This window comes from Bactrocera dorsalis, chromosome 4 (assembly GCF_023373825.1).
Source record: "Bactrocera dorsalis isolate Fly_Bdor chromosome 4, ASM2337382v1, whole genome shotgun sequence".
Classification (NCBI taxonomy): domain Eukaryota; kingdom Metazoa; phylum Arthropoda; class Insecta; order Diptera; family Tephritidae; genus Bactrocera; species Bactrocera dorsalis.
This window is the reverse complement of record NC_064306.1, coordinates 61,539,897-61,561,428: the sequence shown is the minus strand read 5'-3', so window position 1 is coordinate 61,561,428 and position 21,532 is coordinate 61,539,897. Positions and strand designations below refer to the sequence as shown.

The window sequence follows — 21,532 nt, the reverse complement described above, 5'->3', positions numbered from 1 at the left end:
CTAATTAAAAACTAAAAAATAAAAATATTTGCGGTTAGTTGCAAAAATTCATGAAATTTCAATTGAAATAAAATTATATATAATATAAATGTGTATGTATAATTAAAACATCGTTAAGATACTAACTTTATTTGTTGTTATTTGCACAGAAAAGATATAAATATTGCAATAAAAATAAGCTGCAATTTCGGCTGGCAATCACATATTAAAAAAAAAAAAATGTTGTATATTTACAACAAATACTGCACACTACCAAATACTAGCTAGGCAATTAACTAATGAACATATACACATACATACATACAAACATATGTTCGCAGAAACACATACACGCATCTTCATACGTTACATATATACATACATACATGTTCTAAAAAGCTATTTTTCAAGAGAAATACTGCACATAAGAATTCAATATTTCGAAAGTTATATTTTAAAGAATTCCGCTAACCACATACGAAGGCGGTACGTTGAGTACTTAGTCTACAAAAGAACATATTTTGGAAAAAATTATGATTTATTTCTCATAACTTCTCATAGTCGCCTTTTAGCTCGGCACATCTGAAAATCGTGGTGGTGACTAAAATTTTGACTCATTTTCGTTTAATTTTTTTTTTTTGTTTGGGAAATTTCGAAAATAGACAACATTGTTGTTATTGCTATATAAATAAGTGTATAGCAATTTTTAACAGCTTTTGTGCAAAAACGCAATACACACATACACACGCAAATTTGCATGAACAAACGGTACTATATAAATGTGCGTGCGTATTATAACTATTAGATAAAAATTCTGTGATAAAAGTTTCAAAATACGATCCTTGCAGAAAATTAAACGGGTATTAAAAACAAAAACCAACAACAACACTTTACACCACATAAATATGCTTCTACTTAAAACATACGAAATGAGCAAGTCTAACGGAATCCTATAGTAAATGTAACAAAAATTACAAGAATAAAAAAAAAGTAAAAAAAAAACTTGTTGAAAAAGATCAAAAATAAAATGTCGGCGAGGTCTGAAGCGCAGACCACATACAGTTGCAAGAAAAAGAAATGGGACACAGCGTAAAGACATATTTATAGGAAATACTATGGATTTATGAAATATCATCTTGTATGCATTGGAACCAAATAATTTAAAACTTGCAATGTTGAGCTTGATTATTTAAAAAAAAATGTTTTATCCAGCCGTTTTCTTTATTTAGACCGTAATTTTTAAATATTTCTCAAAAAATGTGAAGTAAATTGTTTATGAAGTGTTGAGGCTGTAACCACCCTTTAGCAACTGGACTTGGAGCAAGCCTTGAAGTTGTTTTGCAAATACTTCTTCCTGCTTACTCTTTCCTCTTTGCGGAACAGCTTCTTTATGGTATGAGGAGCAACCGAAAAACAAGATTCCAGTCCTACTATTCTAGAGAAGGATGTAGAGCGGGCATGCTTATCAGCTAGTACAATTCCAGCTATACCTTTGTGACCTGGCATCCAAATAAGGTACACTTGGTTACGATCTGATAGACTGTTCAGTCGTTCTATACACTCCTGTACCAATACCGATTTGGGCCCATACGCAGAGATTGCTTTGAGTATCCCTTGACTAACGCCTAGTACAGCTATACAAGCATTGCGATAGTTGCATTGGATGGTTATCTCTATGCACCGACTTATGGAAAATACCTCTGCTTGAAATATCCCACCGACGTTTTCGATCCGTCGGTCTACCACTTGATTATACTGTCCCTAAGCAGTAGGTTGAGAACGGAATCGTTTGTAACCTAAAACTTCCTAACGAAGTTAACACTTTTGGTAATGCTGTCTCTTGAGAGAAGAGCAAGGTGAACTACGCCACTTAAATCCTTCATGCGTTGGGAAGAAACTACCTTAACAATTTGATTACTAGGTGAAGCGGTGTGAGATTCAGCGAGACTTCAAGTGCCGCCATCGATCATGTGCTCATGGCACCCGACACGCAAACGCAGTCGAATCGTTGGAGCTTCGATAGTTGTCTTACCGAAGTCTGAGATGCTTTCGGGACCCAAGCCCCCAATCCATATGTGATAATCGGCCGCACCATAATGGTATACAACCACCAGCTGGCCGATTCACTTGATGCTAAGTCCCCACCATAAGGTTAATACATAAGAACCTCCAAACCGTACTCCTGGAGCTTCTGATGAATCACTATGTTGTTGTTCCAGAAGTATTTTCGGGGAACTCCTCGTGAATCACTATCGGTGGGCTTAGAATTTTCTCGATGAACCACAATTTCATTCCTATTAGCTGGCCGCTTCTGTGCGATTTCTTCCTTCAGACGGTCCAGTCGTTGACAATAAAGGTCCAAATTATGAGTTTGGTCAAAAGAAAGCTATTCAAAGTAGACGATTCCCTGCCAATCTCAACGAACATATAGCAAAACTTTCCGGACTTTCAAATGGACTAGACGTAGTCGTTGTCCGTTTTCGCTTGACGTTGGTGATCCACTTTTCATCACCTGTAAAAATCCGCTTTAGAAATGGCTTGGTTTTCCCGCAATTCAGCAGCGATTTGAAGGTTTAAGTTCATTTACTTAGGATTTTTTTGCGTTTATTGGCCGTGTGGCACCCACACATCGAGCTGCGTTTTGTATCCATCAGTGTTTAAATACAACAGTTTCAAACGGTTTTCGTGTAATGTTTAGCTCTTTGAGGTCGAAACAGTACTTACATGCCGTACGGACTCAACAATTTCCACCTGTTCTCATGACAGTCGGGTGTAAATAACCGGAAAGGAGCTGGATATTAGTCCAATCAAAAATTTTCAACCCGGCACCTTTCCTTGAAATTCCTTTAGGAATGTTTTCTGCCACTACATTTTTTTTCGATATTTTCGACTATGGTCCTTTCAGAGCGTAGTGCCTTCTTGACATCAAATTAGCGAAACGGTAACGACGGAACCGAAATCGCACATCATTGATTAACACATTTTCAAGATCATAAACACTATTCACATCTATCTTTCGTGGTTTTTGGCTTCATCATGAAAAAAACTGTAGAATATGGCATATTTTCTCTTTGCTGATGTTCTACTTTGCTATGAGCTCACACAATACATAGTCAATCAATCAAAAAATTGTCTGAGAAGTGTTTTTAGTACGAAACCTTAACTTTCCAACGCCATATAGCGTAACACAGTAAACCTTATACATCACGAGATTCAGATTACTTAAGCCACTACTAAAATAATGGACTTTATATAAGATATTGCACTTGCTTCCACTTTTCTCTACTGATCATTTGATCATCTTTCACTGTTTCGTGTTGTGATGAACCCAGATATCGAATTTTCCGTACTGCTTTGACAGAAGAAACATTTTTTTATTTGTTCAGAGAAACATCTCAAGCAGTTTTTGGATATATTTAACTTAAGACTACATTTCTACATCTAAAGCGCCATAATTAAACTTTTCCTCTATGAAAACTTACGCTGTGTCCCATTACATTTGCAAGCGACTGTAAATCTAAAGACAGAGATCACTACATACTACTTCATACTACTGATACTTACCTGCAAACATATATAAGAACATAAGAATGTTTGAAATAAGTTCACTGCAATTACGTAAGTGGTATCTTAAATAGCAAAACTAACTCTAAACTAAACGTATTCAATAAGACAAATGATATATTTACACACATACAATATATGTATATGGTATATAGCTAAAAAAAAAGTACCCGTTATACTTAATATGACAAATGAAAGCGAAACTAAAGTGAAAAATATAGAGCAATATTTATTTTCAAAACAAAAAACCAAAAAGAAGTGAGAATACTCACGCCAACCGTTCGTGTCTAACTGTTAATTCGAAAATATTATATATGGTATATGTATATTTGGGGTAGAGAACCTAACAAGAACCAATCGCACAGCCCATTAAAAACCCAAAATCTACACCACTCACCCAATAATAAGAGTCAAGTCGTAACAGCAGAGCGTAAAAGAGAGAGCAGAAATATTGCAATAGTCTTTAAGCGGCGAACGAATTGTATTAAAGTCTCAGTTTACTGTTACGCATTACACACATACATACACATCTACATATATTATATGTTATATTGTATATGTACAAGCACAGTGTTGGCTAGAGAAAATGCAATAAAAGTTAGTCAAACAACAAAAAATTAGATATTTAATTGCGCAGTTATTGCAATTCAAATTTAACTTAAGCTAAAAGTGAACAAATAGTTATATAAATATATATATAAATACATGCAAATATGTATTGGAAAAATGAAAAAAAATAAGATAATATAAATAAATATATTTAGGCATATTTTTTCTAATGCACCTTCAACTCTCACGCCCTCACACTCACACCCACACCGAATAGTTCACTTGTCTATTGCAAAGCCACAAATATGTATTGTAAAAAATAAATAAAAATAATTTAAAAAGAAACTATCGCATGAAAGAAATAAGTCACGTGATCCACGAACCCAGAGAATTGTCCGAAAAATAAATGCAATTGTAAGAATACTCGTATGAATAAACCAAATTTCGTTGAAAATAATAAATTATGTTGATAATGACTGCTTTGATGTCTATATAATTCAATTATGGACTTGGGTGAGTATCGGGTTTATGTTTTAGGTAGCCAGCGGGTGCTTAGAAGCATTAGCAAATAGAGATCAACCAGAAAACGCCGTAAAGCCAGGCCATTTTATATGTATTAAGCCACTTTTTGATACCCTGTGCTGCAGTGAACCAACCGTATTTCAGCGAGAACGTTCTCCATCAACCTTACAAATGGTAATTTAAAGGAGCGAGATACGGTGGGTGGGACAAAAATTGCCTGCCGCTGTTTTACAAATATTTTTCAACTGGTCTTACTTAATATAAAGCCAAAAGTGGGCAAGATGTTTCAATTCACTCACGGATCCCGCTAAATACAGAGTACTAACATGCATATTCGACTTTTTTGCTGATTTGGCTGTTTAGTCAGGTTCCATACATGATTTTTTGCGTTTAGGGTTGTATTTTTCATCATCAGCCTCAATTCGATGCAAAATCGGCTTCTTTTTGTGGCATTCAAGCAGCATTTCTGATATGCCAAATAGTTATACAACGTCTCTTGGTTTCAATTCATATGGTATCCAATTTCCTTGCTTTGGAAATTGCTGCTTGAGTGCCTCTCAAAGATTCTGCGCTCACTTGCTGTATTTGACAACAATTCTCACCAGTGCTTTTAAATCGCGCAAAGCACTTTCTGAAAATGCAATCTGCAAATTTTTCCGATGCAGTGAATAATTCAAAAAATTTTACACAATAAAACCTAAACATTATTCAATAACTAAGAAATATGTTATAAATATAAAGTAAATTGGAAAGTTTGATATGCTCCGAGCTGGAAAAATGTATCAGCGAAATTTTGACCCAAAGTCTTAACTTTATTAGGAGCCCCATGAGCCGCTGAAATAATGCTATGACCAACTTAATGACGACCTTGGTCTGCTCAAAACAATCCATATTACCGAATTTAACTGTTTTCCTCTTCTTTTTGGTAGAATTTTTTGCACCATTTTGCTTGTACGTCGAATTGTGATTACCGTAAGTTTTAAACTTCCTCCTATATTTTAAGTATGAACTTTCGAAAAAGATTGGATGACGGCTGGTATTCGAGACCGAAATTAAATATACATGGAGGGTCTTTATAAGAATAAACTATAGCTTTTCTTTTGCGTCCAAATTAAATGGCTGCCGGAATTGAGACAAGCTATGCATATGGTTGCTAAGCCGTATTTTTATCCGACCAAGGACTGTCAACTCGACAGAATTCTGCCGCTACAACAACAAAAGCAGTGTATTACTGGACCTAATTAAGAGGTCGGGTTATAGTAAATATCTGACCGATAAAAGTATGTTTTCTTCAAAGAACGACTGGAATCGTCTAAAAGAGCAAACGATTTGATCAAAAATATTATCTGAAAAACCGTCGGTAGTATTCACATGTTTTCAGTTGGTTAACAATATAAAGTTTGACATGAGAGCTAAAACCCAATCTCCGAAATAATTATGGGGCAACACTTGAATAACATTTTTTTGAGAGAATTTTTGGAAAGTCAGCCATCGGCAACTGATATCCGAGGACACCGTCCAAAAATGTCTCCTCGCGGTGGTCAGCATAACTGACGAAGGATTCATCTAAAATGAAAAAACCAAATTTTGTCGGTTAGTAGTTGAGTATAGCTCGTGATTAATCGGAGGATTTTGAAATAAAAATAATAATTTTTCGCAAAGTTGTAAACAAAACGGTACGATTTTAGGTTTAATTTATACCACAAACTGCCTTAAAAATATTAGTTGTACCCGAAAAACAAATTCTTCGAGCAATCACTAGATCATATCATCATATCTAAATATACCATATTTAGAAGAACTGTGAAAAATTGCAATAATATAGCTTCGATAGTGTCTGCGAAATTATGAACACCGACTTTGACAACGATGTTTCGAGAAAAATACAATCAAATATTGAAGTCCGGTCTAGTCTAACGGGACGCACTCCCAAAGGTTCTAGCTCTTACACTTTTAGTGCGATTGCTTTGAAGATTTAGGAAATTATTCTAGACATCTATCATGGCATTTAAAACAAAAAACACTGTTTTGAAATTTCAAAGCCCATGGAAAATGTATAAGCTGCATGTTTTCGAGTGAATAGCCAACCGACAATATACAAGACAGATCATTTCAAATATCAGTCTGTTCTGCATAAATTTATGAAAGTAAGGTATATAACGCACGAGTAAACATTAAAAGCAACCAGAAAATTTTTACTTATCCAAAGAGCAACAAAAACAAAAACAATTAATTTGTTAAACAGTCAATAAATTTCAAATTTTATTTCGAAAACAAGTTTCATAAAAATTTACACAATTTCCCAATTCTTGTCTACTTGCTCCACACTAAATAATTTTTTATACAAGCGTAAAGGTATATAAAAATTAATTTATAGTGAAAAATAATAACAGTAAGCTCTCCTAAAATATTTTTTTTTAATTTATATAACGTTTGTGTATTTTAAATAACAAATAATTCAATTATTAATAAAAGAAAATCTGTTAACTAATTAGTTTATTATTTTTAATTCCATGAAATTAGTTTTTAAGCTAAAAATAAATAATTTCTAAAATTAATATTACATATAATTAATAATTTATTAAACATTTTTTTTATATTTTCAAAGTTTTTATATTTAAAAAAAATTAATGTTTACTCAAATAAAGATTTAATTTAATTTAAAAAAAAAATAATAAAATTTAAAAAATTTATTTTTATAAAATATTGTTTAATTTTTTTTAAATTTAAATTTTACTCAAATGCTTGTTCACCAAAATTCTTAAAAATTAAAACACGACTTCCGCATAATAAATAAATAAGCATTTTTGAAGCCTATTAAATTAAATCGCAAGCTTAAGCAACACCTCTGGAATAAATAAAATAAATTTGTCTACACCTTGGGCACTTTATGGTAAGCAAATCTGTTTGAAATGCATAGAAATTATTTCCCAGACTTTTTAAGGCAAAACCTGCACATTTTTTATACCGAAAAAGCTTATGTCAAAGCAATTCGTTTAGATATTTGACTAAACAAGTTTATTATTTGAAGTTTAAGCATTTCGTCACTTAAATGCAACCGAACGTATCATCAAAAATAATCGAAAAACGCTTCTCGGATATAATAACCAATTTATAACCAAAACTCAAATTTTATTTCTAAATGGGTGTATGATAACCAGTATATACAACCATTTTATAACCAAAACTGAAATTTTGTTTCAATATGGGTGTATGATAACCAATATATAACCATTTTATAACCAAAACTCAAATTTTGTTTCAATATGAGGCTTCTATTATAACGTTTTTCCTTTATGAAAAGATGATGTTACGTTATTTTGCCGTTTTAAGCGATGATTTCCTTCAAAATGAATTTCGTTGCAAAAAATTTGGACTTAACGGTATAGTTAACAAGCATACTGCGTGCGTTAGCTGCCGGAAAATATTAAATTAACATTTTATTTGTTGTTTTTATAAATATATTTTAAATCTTGCAAATTATTTTGTTTTATTTAAGCTAAAAATGCTGTTTAGGCTTACAAATCTAAGAATTTCTAATACAAATATTGCGTAAAAGGCCACTTTAACTTATATAATTAGCAATAAAATTATGTTCTTTCGTTGAGTTTGACGTCAAGCAAAAGCTTTATGTATATTCTATATATATATTTACATGCATCGAAAGCTTAAAAATAATATTTATAACTTAAAAATAATATTTATACAGCGTATTACACTAAAAAATACATAAAGCTAAATTAATGAACTAAACAATTAATAATTTGCTTAATAAAGGCACTTGACAGACTTTGTGTTTATAATACATAAATATATTTAATAATTTATATATCATATTTATATTGGTAGCTGCACTTCGTTTTCGAACAGTGAATTTGGCTTGTAATGCATTCACGCTAAGCGAGGTAAATATCTATTGTATATATAATATATATAATGCGTGTGTGTTACTTTTCATATTAAGTGTTTTTTTGCGGACGCTTGCTGAACTTTCAGTTTCTGCTCTAAAAAAGTTTTTTTATTTTTCAATTTAGAACATTTTTTTTTACTCAGATTTACAACATGGGATTTTTTGTTGTTTTGCATTACGCAAACAAACCTACAACCTTGATATTCTGAAACGAAATTTTCTGCACTAAAAACAATATTCTATTCTTTTTTTTCATTAAACAACTCTTTCAGAAGCTATGCCTGGTTGAAGTTATGCATTAAAGGTACTGCATTAAAGGTACTGCATTGATACAGTACACCATGTCGTATGAGCAACACAGCATGTATTATGTTAATCACCCACAAATACTCAGTAGATTTGATAAATATATAACTTTGACTGCGTATAACTTTTAAAGGAATGTGCCTATGAAAAAAATGATTAAGACCTTTTTTGTAGAGCAAGCAATTTTGATTTAGAAAATCACTTTCTAAAAGTTGTAGACTTACTTGCTTAATACAAAATATTACAAAATGTCATATTATATACATGGGAAAAGTAAAATGATTTAGAAAAACAATAAAAGTAAAATAAAAAAGCTTATTTTCATACAATAACTCTTTTTAGTGCAAAAAGATAAACTTTAGCGGGCGTCTGCCAAAACAAAGTCAACTAAAAAAGTAAAAAAAAAAAATTTATAAAATTGAGGTTATGAAATTCCTTACGACTTTCTGCTATTTGCTACTCTTCGTTGTCTAATTACAAGCGCAAATTCACTGTTATTTAAAGCTATAATAAATATTTACTAATACCGTTGTGATGTAGTAAAATGTGATTTGTGACAACACTTGCTTTTTTGTTGTTTTGTTTTTTTGGTGTGTTTTATACTTTCGTTAGAATTTTATAAGCAAATATTACATAACAATTAGAATATTGAATGCTGTGAAGGCAATTAAAAATGTTAACCACTCAGTTGCATAACAATTTAACCTCACTTTCATCACTTTGTTGTTAGAAAGGGACACCACTGTGCTATAATTTATAAATAATAGACACATCTGACTTTTTTATTGCTTTCACTTGTGCCATGCGGTGGACACACGACAAAAGTCTGCGCACAGCGCACATGCGCGAGCACGCTCGGCGCTGCGCAGTAGCAGAAGTCACTTGCTATTTCTTTTTTGGTACGCCATTACAGTGTAGATTTAACATATTTCTCTCCACCCTATTTCTTTTACCTCATAGCGGTTATGTAATTTGCGCTGCTTATATTCGCATTATTGAAGGACTGCCGATTATTCGGATGTACGTAACCATCGCCTGCTGCCAAAGCAATCATGAATGGCTTTTCACTGGCCTCCGTTGGCAAAGCATTCGGTAGCACATAACCATTATCCAACATACTACCGACATTCGCGGGTTTCAGTTGCGTCGGCGCAGGGTTTATCGGCGTGGTCATTGTCATGTAGCCCGTTTCTGGCACGGGCGTCAGCAATGCTGTGTTGGATAATGTCAAGGGATCTTGTATACAATAATCGTCGGTCGCATGGCTGTTGCCATAATCGCTCGTGTTCCTGCTATCACAATAACTACTTTTTGTTGTAGCCGAATAGCGTGTGCCATTGTAAGAGTAGTTGGAATCATTTGAAATGCTTGTTGTTAGTAAACTACCATTTTCGCTATTATAATGATTTTGTTTGACAGAGGAGCTCATAAACTTCTCATGTTCACGCAGTTTGTCGGCAGAACCATTGACCAAATCTTCCAAGTTTTGTGGTATCTTGCAGCTAATAGCAGCCATCGCATGACATCTTCTATAGATGAGCAGACCACACATGAATATGAATGAAGCGCCTATTATTATGCAAAATATAATAATCCATAGTTTGCTATCAGCTTTGGCAGGTGGACTGCAACGGTTTTCGTAGAAGCGAACCGCATCCGATCTATATTCGATGTATTTACTACTTGGCGTCGCAGGTGAGATTGGCGCCGCCTCAACGCAACGCAACTCATAATTGTCGGATGATACATAAGGGTCATATTCGGTATACTGTTTGGCGTGCTGCGCGAGTTTTGTATCGGTCTCATTTGCATAGGCGATATTAACGCTTCGTATACTAATCGTATACCCGTAATCCTCATTGTCGCAATTCTTTCTTCTGGGCAGAGTGCATAGCCTGCCATTGTTTATGCGCGAAATATAACGACCTTCGACCACTTGTCTCAATTTGGCTTCGAAAATCACTTCGTAGTAGTCCACACGCCCCGACGGCACTTCGGGCTCTTCCCAAACTACCTTGTTTGTTTCGACGAAATGGGGGTTTATGGGGCTGGTGGGCACTGCAAATGCGTAACATTTATTAGTAAAATACAAAAAATAAGCTTGCTAATGAAAAACTTACCGCCCACGTGTGTTTTTACAACCACACAATTGCTGGGCAGCGATTCAGCAACGGTGAATGCTTTGATGCAAATTGTATAATTAGTGAAACTGCTTAGGTTTTGCAGCGTGTACGTTAAATTCTCAATGCCGTAACGTTCACCACGCCTACTTGCAACGAAGCAATACGGACCACTCAAGTGTTTGCAGTGCACAGTCTGGTTTTCACGATTATAGCTGCAATGTTAAAGAAACATTAATTTTTGATTTTGTTTTATACAGTTAAATAACGGCGTGCACTTACGTCACAATGTAGTAGCGTATTTTGCCGTTGGCCTCTTGCGGCGACTGCCATGACAGCGCCACCGATTGGCTTGTTATGTTCTCAAAGTTAAGGTTCCTTGGTGGCGTGGGCGCTGTGAAACCAATAAACGGTTAATCATACTCAATTTTAAGAATTTAAAATCTATACATACCGCCTTCTTGTGTTTGTATGACACGCTTATTGCTTTTTGGCCCCTCCTTTAGGTCGGAATAAATGTACATCTCTATTTGATAGGTCGAGTTTGGTTTTAGGTTCTTAATCTCATATTTGTTGTCTCTTTTGTCCACATTAATGCGTTCGGATTTACCCCAGCACTTTGGTTTCTTCGCGGGTTTCGTTTGGCAATAGTTAATTGTATAGCCCTTGATAAGCGAGGCGCATGTGTGCTCCGAATTCCAGCGCACGTTTATCGAGTAGGCATTTGCTTCAACTTCCGGTTCTAATTTCTCGAGGTCATTTAATACGTCCGCCGTGCACTTTGCCCAATGCATGCCCGTGTAATAATCGCGATAATTGGCCGCGACTGCTAAGATCAACGTTTCACTGTGTTCTATTGTGAAATTCAGCGCCTTCTTATCTAGCTGCGTAAATCCGATAATGTTCTGCAAATATCAAGGGAGTGCTTGGGTTATTTATCATTTATAAATATCATCAATAAACAATTAACATTAAAGCATCGAAATGTGGTTCTCGGATTTAGTGTATGTAATTTCGATTTTTGTATTTTCTTTTACATTTTCTGAACATTTTGGATAGCAAATTATGGTATTTTTTTTCAATGAAAAATTTTCCTCATTATATAGCAACATTGTGCAAATTTTACATGACACCCTGCAAAAAATGCGCAATTAAATGATAAAATAACAAAAAAATGGGACCCTATTATAAATCAGCTGATGCATTGTTTTCGTTTTCATAATTAGTACATACAATACAATGAACTTGTAAAACTGCAATTTATGAAAATAAGCATGTCATTTAACACAATTTTTTACCCCTAAGGTGAAAAATAAATAATTTAAATAAAACATAGTGTGTTTGGAAAGATACGAAAAGGAATGTGAATAATATGAACTTGCTCGCCTTTGATGGGCCTCTTATAGGTATATCAGAGAACCAAAATAATTCGAATTTTCATCCCATAATCGTTTCTACGACAGTTCAAGGTTACGTGATCGCAACGGAATTCGTTTTATACACAAGCACAGACTGTTGACCTCAGCAACAATACCATAAACACTTTGTTAAATATAACCTCAAACTGAAAAATTTGAATTGGAATTTGAATATTTAAAACCACTTCCCGTATAAAGTCAATACTAATAAATTTCAAGCAATATAATGGCTCTAAAGTTTCAATAACGCAAGCACACAAAAGTTCATTAAAGAAAGAGTTGGAACCAATAAAAATCTAAACTTGTCATACTTTCGAAATAACTGTTTGATAAATTTATACATACATGACACTCATTGGAAGCGACGCTCTTAGGTTGACACCAAAAAACCGTATAGCTCTCTAGACCCTCCGCATCCTCCGGCGCATTCCACAGCAACGTATAAGTGCGATCCAAAGAGTGATACACATTTCTTATACCAAACGGTGTACGCTCGTCGTAGTTTTTCGGCAACGCTGGCACATATATGCGACTACTACGCAAAGACACACCCATTTCATTGCTGCTCCAAATGTTGAAATCATAACTGTGCGCGCTGTTCCAGGGAAAGGCTACAGTGGGCACGGCCTTATGCAGCGCTGCTTGATTACTAAACAAAATAACAAAAAATAAGTTAGTTAATCTATGGAGTTGCTTGAAAGTAACAGTACACTTACACTGGGACGCCATCCTTTTGCGTAAGCTTCACAATATAATGGAAATTCGTACCATTTCTATGATACTCCGCCGTAGGATACCAAAACAAACGCAAATGCGTGGCATTCAAGTAGAAACTGCTCACATCCACTTGAGGCGGCACTTCGGGCGCTAGCGGCAGCGTGCGAAAAACAATGCTGTATGCATCGCTCCAAGTTGCCGCTGGCATTCGCATCTTTATGCGCAAACTTATATTGTATTCATAGTAGGCGTAGGGCAAATCGTCGATGGACAAGTCGAACATTTCACGATTGTTACATTTCTTGCATGTGAAGTTCCTCGTGCTTTGATAGTGCGGCGATTGTAAATGCACCTCCATTTGCAGGCGATTTAGCTTATACGATGAATAACGTTCCATTTCCCACTTTAGCACACAAGCGTTGGATGAGATGTCCTCAATGCGGAAGTTGCTAATAGCGGGTTTCACTGTAATTGAAAGGGTGAATTAAATGGTTTTAAAAAAATTATAATAATATTGTTTTTAAGTTGATTTTTGCACTCACCAATTTCTTTGTGATTGATGGTGAAATTTTGTGTAAGCGCGCCCAATGTATTGTTGCTTGTCAAGCGAAAATTGTAAAACTCAAAGTTGGGCTTATAGCTGCCATCCTCCAAGGTAAAGTTACAAGTGGCTTTGTCGCCTTCTTTCACCAACTTTACACAATTCAGTATATAATTCTGTGAATATATCGTGCGATTATCAGCCGTTCTTGCCTTTTATTTATTTTTTTATTTTGTGTTTTTTTTTGTTTTGTTTACGTATCGATTGTGCCATATTAGTAAAGTTATATTGTATAGACAAGACACACAAGTGCATGCAAATTTTAGTTGGTGTGTTTGTGGGTGGGTGTGTGTGTGATAACGAGTAGTAGTTGCAGTAGTAGTGTTAAACGTGCCGATCATTCAATGTTAGTAATAAAATATACGTAATTAAATGATATGCAAACCCAAAATAAAATAAAAAGTCGTAATTATTCAAAAACAAAGAAAAATTATTAGTGTAATAGGAAATCAATAAATAATTATATATGTAAATAATATGACTATGACTGCTTATATGTACACCATTGTATGCATGAATTCAATAAGGGGATACCATTAAACAAATCTGGCTTTTTCACGTGCTTAATGCTTTCCGCCAAATTGAAAAATGTAACGTTACTTTCCGCCAAATTGAATTTCAAATAGAAAAATGTTTCGTTTGTTGTGCCAAAATAGTGGCTTTGTTTCAAACGTACTATTATTGTTTACAAATTACTAAGTTATTCCACGAAACCATTTAAGTGTTAGATAGAAATTTAAGGTTAACTCTAAAAAATATGTTATATTAGTAAGTTAAAATATATTATTTTTTATTAGAAGCAGCAGTTAATATAACGGATATTGCTGTTAATAAATTTAAAAAAGAACTTACATTGCAAATTTAATTTTTACTTAGAAATTTGTAATTAATTAGTCTAAAATGTATACTCCAGAAACAAACTAATAATAAATAAATAATTTCTAAGCAAAATAATATACATGTGTAATAAGAAAAAGGTGTTAGAATGTTTGTATGCATAGCAATTAGTGCAATAATCACATGCAAGACCTTTGATCAGCACAATTAATAAGATTATTACTTTATTACAACTAAGAAGAAGAAGACTTTATTACATACATATATATAAACAAAAATATCAATAAATATTGTAATGCATTTTATAAAACAATACCATATTAAAAGTAAATTATATTTTAAAAACTTACCGCATTTTGTGTGATATATTTCAAATTATATGTGGTTGGAACCATATTTTGTGGTATTGTAAACGAGCACGTCATGTAGGTGAAGTCAAATGCCTGGCAGTTAAAATCTTTAACCTCTGTGGGCTTGGTACCTACGGAAGTAAATTACATTTATGCGTTTAGAATTTTATTTGAATATCATTTTACACAATATAGAAATTACAAGCACATTTTTGTTACAAATTAGCTTACCGACAATGACGTCTGTGCTTGAAATTGCATATTGACCACTTTTACACGTGTAAATCGTAAACTGCTCGCTGGCATTGCGCAGCATGTAAACAATCGTTGTGGCGTTAATGATCTATGGCGGATAAGATTAGTAAATAAATTATAAATGCATTGCATGCCAAATTTAGTTTTATTTACCCTTATATTAGTGAGAGCAGCTTCATGTTTTGGTTCATCGGACGTGAAGTATAATGACGAACTATTTTCGCCGTCAAACATTTTCAAATTCATGCGACAAGTGATGTTCGCATTGTCACCGATTTCGATTATAATCCGAGGACTGGTTTCTGAAAAGGTGGGCATACGATGAAAAAAAAAATTAAAAATATTTATAATTAATATATTTAAATGTTTTTATTAATTAACAATACATACCACCTGGTGATTGCGCAAAAATGTTGGAGATTGTACATAGTGTACATATGCAATAAAGAACAGCGAGACGAAGACATCTGAAACTATAAAAAAAAAGAATTTTAGATATTATGTTTTAATATTTGCTTTGCAGTAAAGAATAGATAATGATGGACATATTATTTTGAAGCGTGATGTTTCCTCATTATTAAAAAAAAAATAAAAAACTCTAAAACTTTATAAACTCACTTTTTAATTACACGTTTACAATTTTCAAAATTTATTTACGCATAATAATCTTTATACAATATAAAAATTAAGTGTCAGTTATATGTATGTATAATAGTATAAAATGTATACCACAGTAACGCGTGGCCGGATACCGTTAGATATGGAAAAAAAAACAAAAAAAAATAAAATAAAAAAATAAATATTTTTGGTAAACATAATAGAAGATAAAGCTGATGAAATATGCAAATATTTATAGCGACAATTATGAAAGCAGGTAAGTTGCTAAAGCTTCAAAATGAAAAAGTCTGTTATCAAAAAGTCCATATAATTTGTTTACATTGTTTATCATATTTACCACAATTTCTACGCCATTAACGTACCCAAAAACAACAAAAATATATGCTTACTTACATACAATTAATTTGCAAATATTTGTTCTACAAAGTCAAGAGCATGCAAATTAATTCACAAATTTGTAGAAGACAGTTCATGGATAAAAGCTTTTGCCTTTAATGAAAACAAAAAAGCCTTTAAATCATATACATACATATGTAGTACATTTCTCAGAAAATGTTTAAAAAGCCATAATCTTAAGTGATATTCCACCACTCAAAACTTTTTAAAATATATTTCTTTCTATTTAATATGCATAAAAATAAACAATTCCCGGAACTCCAAGTCATTAAGCTGATACCTAATAATTCATCGAATTATACATATTTGTTATTGTTTGCGCTTTATCTTTTTTCTTGCGTTGCGATCTACATATTTCATTTGAAATCATAATAAAAAATTTCAAATTTGGTATTGAAAAACAAGTTTACCACTGTTGCACATTATTTCATAGAAACGCTATTATCATAATATAACTCTGATGCCATTAACATATGCACAAACATATTTGCGCATATCTACTTGTCGCTTCTGTTTTTGTTCCTTACTATTTACATTGGTATACCATTCATTTACACACATCTATACATATGCGTTTTATATTAGCTACCTACACTTTATCTAAATATACTTATGTACATATGTATATACATATATGCATACATTTTACGGCGCCCCTCTAAATTACCAATAACACCGTGCTCACCTCATAGCTTGATAGCTAGTATTTCCTGTGTTATTCTTCGAATTTTGGAATTGATAAAGCGATACGAAAGCCAGATAATTCAATGAATCAATTTGTTAAGAACACGGGCAAATTGAAATCTGAAATTTAAGGATTTGACACGCACAAGAAAATCGCCTCCATTACGGCGCAACACCACTAAATATTTTTTTTATCGCTTTTTCTCACGCCTATAACTCAATACCAATTATTTTTTGTGTTTGAAAGGCACTCATGTTATAAATCCGTTTCTTTTCTTTAAATAAAACACATATTTAGCACTAAGGCACAGGCGAATATTAATTTATTTGAATAAGTTATGAATTCTGTTCCACCGAACAAAACAACTCCAAAAACACCTATCGATGGTGTGTGAATACTTTCGATTGTTTCATGGTTTTATTTTGTGCTTGCGCGGTTTACGACCTTTTTATGTGTTTGCTGATATAACACGATATATACCAAATGTAATCGATACCGCGTTGTCTGTTTGTTAATCGCTAGAAATTCTACTGTGAATGGCTGCGTTTATCCAAAGCGCAGACACTTGTGTCAGAAGTCAAAACTACATTATGCTGATTAAGCTAAATATATATAACCTGTTTAATATAAGAAATCGGTTTGTGTGTTGTAAATAGGAAAATAATTTTAGAAACATAAGTAAATTGAGTTTTTTAACATAAATGTTTGTTACATTGTGAATGCTTTAACGTGTGAACGCAGAGAACGTATACGTTCTTTGTACATACGTTCTCAGTTTCTGCTTCTGAACTGTGAATGATCTGCATATAAATTATCATAGACAAGAACCAATAATGGCAAGAAGCATATTTTTTTGTCGGCAGTCGAAATTTAAAATTATAAATTCTAAAACTTGAGAAGAGCTGAATTGAAAGTGCCAAATAAACGAAAGATGGTTAAATGAACAATTTGTGCTCGGTATAAGATTGTAAGTATTTCGCTCGAAAATCTGCAATTGAAATTAGAAGATTCGTATGAGGCGGAAATGAACCACATCAAGCGTAGAGCAGTAACTGCATATTAAGCAACCCAGAGGAATTAGAATAATTTTTCTCTTTTAAATGAGATAAATGTTGTTGCTGTGGAAGCAGAGAACGTTCGTGAAGTATTTTTGAGGCATGGTGCCGAGTTGACAGTCCTTGGCCGGTTAGAAATTCGGATCTGTTTCTGTTCAATAGACCCGACTGTTGTGGAAACGGAAAATGAGATTAATAGTAAACGACGCCTGGAGTCAGCAAAAAATTAACATTTTGCAAGAGAGAAATGAGTAGTGAATTGTTTCTTGGAGTGTATGTCATTGCGGGGCCTTAAATGCAATGTTCGTCTTTGCACATTTCTAAACAGCAAATAAATGCATATTTTGCTCATACAAAAGTGTGAGCGTTCATTCGCTGAATTTTTTACTTGCTCAAAATGTATGTGATCTCAAAAATCTTTGATTTCGTAATGCATAACTGTTTGTCCACTAATTAACTTGAGTAAATACCTACATCTCTTGATGGATCTTGGCCCCCTCATAAAACGCGATTTCGCAAAAAATATTGTGCATTATAACTCTAAAGCAATTTGAGCTAGAAACCTAAGTAAAAGAAATATATGGTTTTAATCTGTTTGAGAACGAAGCGAGGCCCCGCCTCTAATACGCTTAATATACGAATCTCATAAACTACTTGGGTGATACACTTTAAGTATATAACTACACTTAGTAAATATTGCTCTGCGTCGCTTCAGATAAGTTGTGAAATATAAAACGCGGTGAAAGTGCTAAAACCTCTTATCATTATATACCAAATATAATATAACGATTTCCAGGCTTTTTTCAAATTTTAACGAATCAAGCCTGTCAAAAATTTTGTTAAAATTCTCGAAAATCGATAACTTTTGTGTAATTAATTTGTAAAAAATACAAAATGTTTTATACTTTCACTATTCCTAAACCGATTCATGTTATTTATTCGGTAAATATGTATTTGCATATTTAATCTGGCGCTCAACTCAACTAAAAATACAATTATATGAAAGCATAATCGAGCCAAATGGTATCTTATCTCGAAGGTAGTCGGATCACTTGGCTCTACCGATGTCTAACCACCAAATATTTACACTTTTTTTTTTTTTATATGAGACATTAATACATATTTAGTATTTAATTTAGTAAACAAAATCACTCTATTTGATTTGACCACGCCTCAGTTCCTATGTCGCTTCGTGATTTTGATACAGGGCAGCAACAAAGTTAAACTTTGTATTCTTAAATAAACATTACTTGGCTACGCTTGGAATCTCCAGCGAAAAGGAAGCACGACTGACGCGCTATTGTAAACCTGGCTATAACCGCATAAGCGGTGTCTACGCCAATAAAGAAGTCTTCCTTTTTCTGGATTAAAACTGGTGGTTTCATTTTCAATGCTGTTCTGCTACTCGACAAATCCAAGGAATACTCATAAGTCAATAGGAAGAAGATAGCAACCAACTACCTAGTAATGGTACAAGTGCAATAAATAATAGTAACTACTATTTAAAACATTTAGAGTAATCTTCATCAAATTTTGATATCTACACAACCAATGCCAAGATGGGACTTTCACATCCAAACAACCAGTGAAATTTCGCATAACAGCTATTTTTAACAAATCCATTTTAATCTCGCGCGACGTATACTTTCATTCAAATGTTTCTCTTTATACCCTTATTTATAAGATAAGGCCAATACGATTTGTCTGAGAAGCTGCAAAAAATGTAAATATATTTGCTACATTTATTTCGTGTGTGTGTGCGGCGCGTTTGGCAATCTAAGAAAACATTTTGTTTGAATTCATACCAATGCGAGGGAGTGATGACTGGTTCAAGCTAGAGCAATAACGTAGACTCCCAATACAATAAACTATTTAGCGCCTAACTTGGCTGACGCATCACACTTAAGCTAATACCTAGTATGCTAGCAGATAAACTGCTCTCTACACCCTCCAAGTTTTGACGAAACGAACAAACAACAAACAGCAGCGCTTTTAAACACGTTGAGCTGGAAAAACCAGCAGTTATACAATTTTTCTTTCCTTTGCTTACTCGAGCAATTTGCCGAGACTACAAAGGTCTCTGGTACTATTTGAATAATATATTTAATTGTAATATATGAAGGCATATTTTCAAGAAGATTTACACTGGATGTCAGATGTGGATATGTTTTTACATAGCTTCATATTTACGTATGTATGTATATCAATGCCGTCATTACGGAATGGAGGATAGAGTCATGAGTATAAGTTCGCGTAAGTGAGGAAAGTTCTCTGATCGCCAATCACTTGGGAGTGGCCAGAAACGATTCTTTTACATATGGCTCACGATTTCCGGTCTTTGACCAAGTATCCTCTGGCTAGCCTAAGAACATCCGTTTGAAGGCGAGCTAAAGTGAGAAGGCGAAACATTCCCACCGCAGGGTTGTGCGCCCGATTTGGGACCCGCCACGTAAAAAATGCCCCCAATAAAAAATAACAAGCAACCTCGGATTAGAGACCCCTCTTTTGATGACGACCATGGCAAACGAATTAAGGAATACGATGTGAGGGCATGCACCTGGAATATCCGGTCCCTTAATTGGAAAATTTATCAAGCTACCTGGCTGCGGTGGCTGACAGAAGGTTTCAAGACTGGAGCATACTCTTGTAGAAACCTCAAAGGTGATCTAGTGACCGATGCCCAGGGGCCCAATTCTGTAACTCGATTCGAAAATGTATTCTATTCGAAATTCGGATCTAATTTATAATTATGCGAAAGTTGTATCACCCTGTGCCAAAATAAATTCGCACAAATTTCGTTTTTGCGTTATTTTATCCGAAAATTTACTTGAAAATCCAAAAATCGAGTTACAGAATATACAAAAACCGAATTCGAGTAAAGTTTTTTTTCGAATCGAGTTACAGAATAGGCCGTCAGAACTAAAATTATGGATAGAACACTTATTCAGCCTGCTGAATGACAGTGAAAGTATTACGCCAAGAGAAGGCGAACCCGATTCTCCAATCGATGACGATGGAGCAGACGTTCCATTGCCCGACCATGAAGAAGTTCGAATAGCAATTACCCCCGTCTGAAGAACAACAAAGCGGCGGGGCCGATGGATTGCTGACCGAGCCCACCGTCAACGAACTGATTGGACCTTATCAGTGTGGCTTTAGACCTGGCAAATCAACAACCGACCAGATATTCACCAAGCACCTAATCTTAGAAAAGACCCGTGAAAAGAGAATCGACACACACCACCTCTCGTATATTTCAAAGCTGCTTTCGGCAGCACAAAAAGGAGCTGCCTTTATGCCACGATGTCTGAATTTGGTATCCTCGCAAAACTAATACGGCTGTGTAAACTGACTAAGTCATGTCGTCCTCTCTAAATAGCTCTTAAAGTATTCGACGCAGTACCCGCGGGGGGAATCAGAGGAAAAGGAAGACTTCCGATCTATTGGAAGGACCTGGCGTAGCTTGGAATCTCCAATTGGCGCCACGTAGCAAAAAGCAGAAACGACTGGCACGCTGTTGTTATCTCGGCAATAATCGCGTTAGCGGTGTTTACGCCAGCAAAGAAGAAGAAGAACGGAGAAATTTATTATTTGTGTGTATCGCAAATATAAAACGTCAGACAGTACGGTCGTCATAATGTTATAACATA

The 21,532-nt window shown here is 34.1% G+C and overlaps 1 protein-coding gene across 2 annotated transcripts; it reads right to left on the bottom strand.

Annotated features, from left to right (window-relative positions):
- Positions 1 to 8,079: 8,079 nt before the first annotated feature.
- Positions 8,080 to 17,275, bottom strand: LOC105229771 (cytokine receptor). Of its 2 annotated transcripts, none has more exons than XM_011210210.4 (12): positions 16,828 to 17,275; positions 15,519 to 15,601; positions 15,282 to 15,430; positions 15,105 to 15,216; positions 14,874 to 15,004; positions 13,628 to 13,838; positions 13,085 to 13,550; positions 12,714 to 13,017; positions 11,405 to 11,855; positions 11,233 to 11,344; positions 10,951 to 11,165; positions 8,080 to 10,888 (listed from the first exon to the last, which is right to left on the bottom strand). In XM_011210210.4, exons 1-12 carry the CDS (start codon positions 16,830 to 16,832, stop codon positions 9,780 to 9,782), a joined length of 3,348 nt encoding a protein of 1,115 aa, XP_011208512.2. In that variant the 5' UTR covers positions 16,833 to 17,275; the 3' UTR covers positions 8,080 to 9,779. The 2 variants fall into 2 exon arrangements, with proteins under 2 accessions (XP_011208512.2, XP_011208513.2); XM_011210211.4 differs by having other exon boundaries at positions 13,628 to 13,802; positions 16,828 to 17,274.
- Positions 17,276 to 21,532: the final 4,257 nt, after the last annotated feature.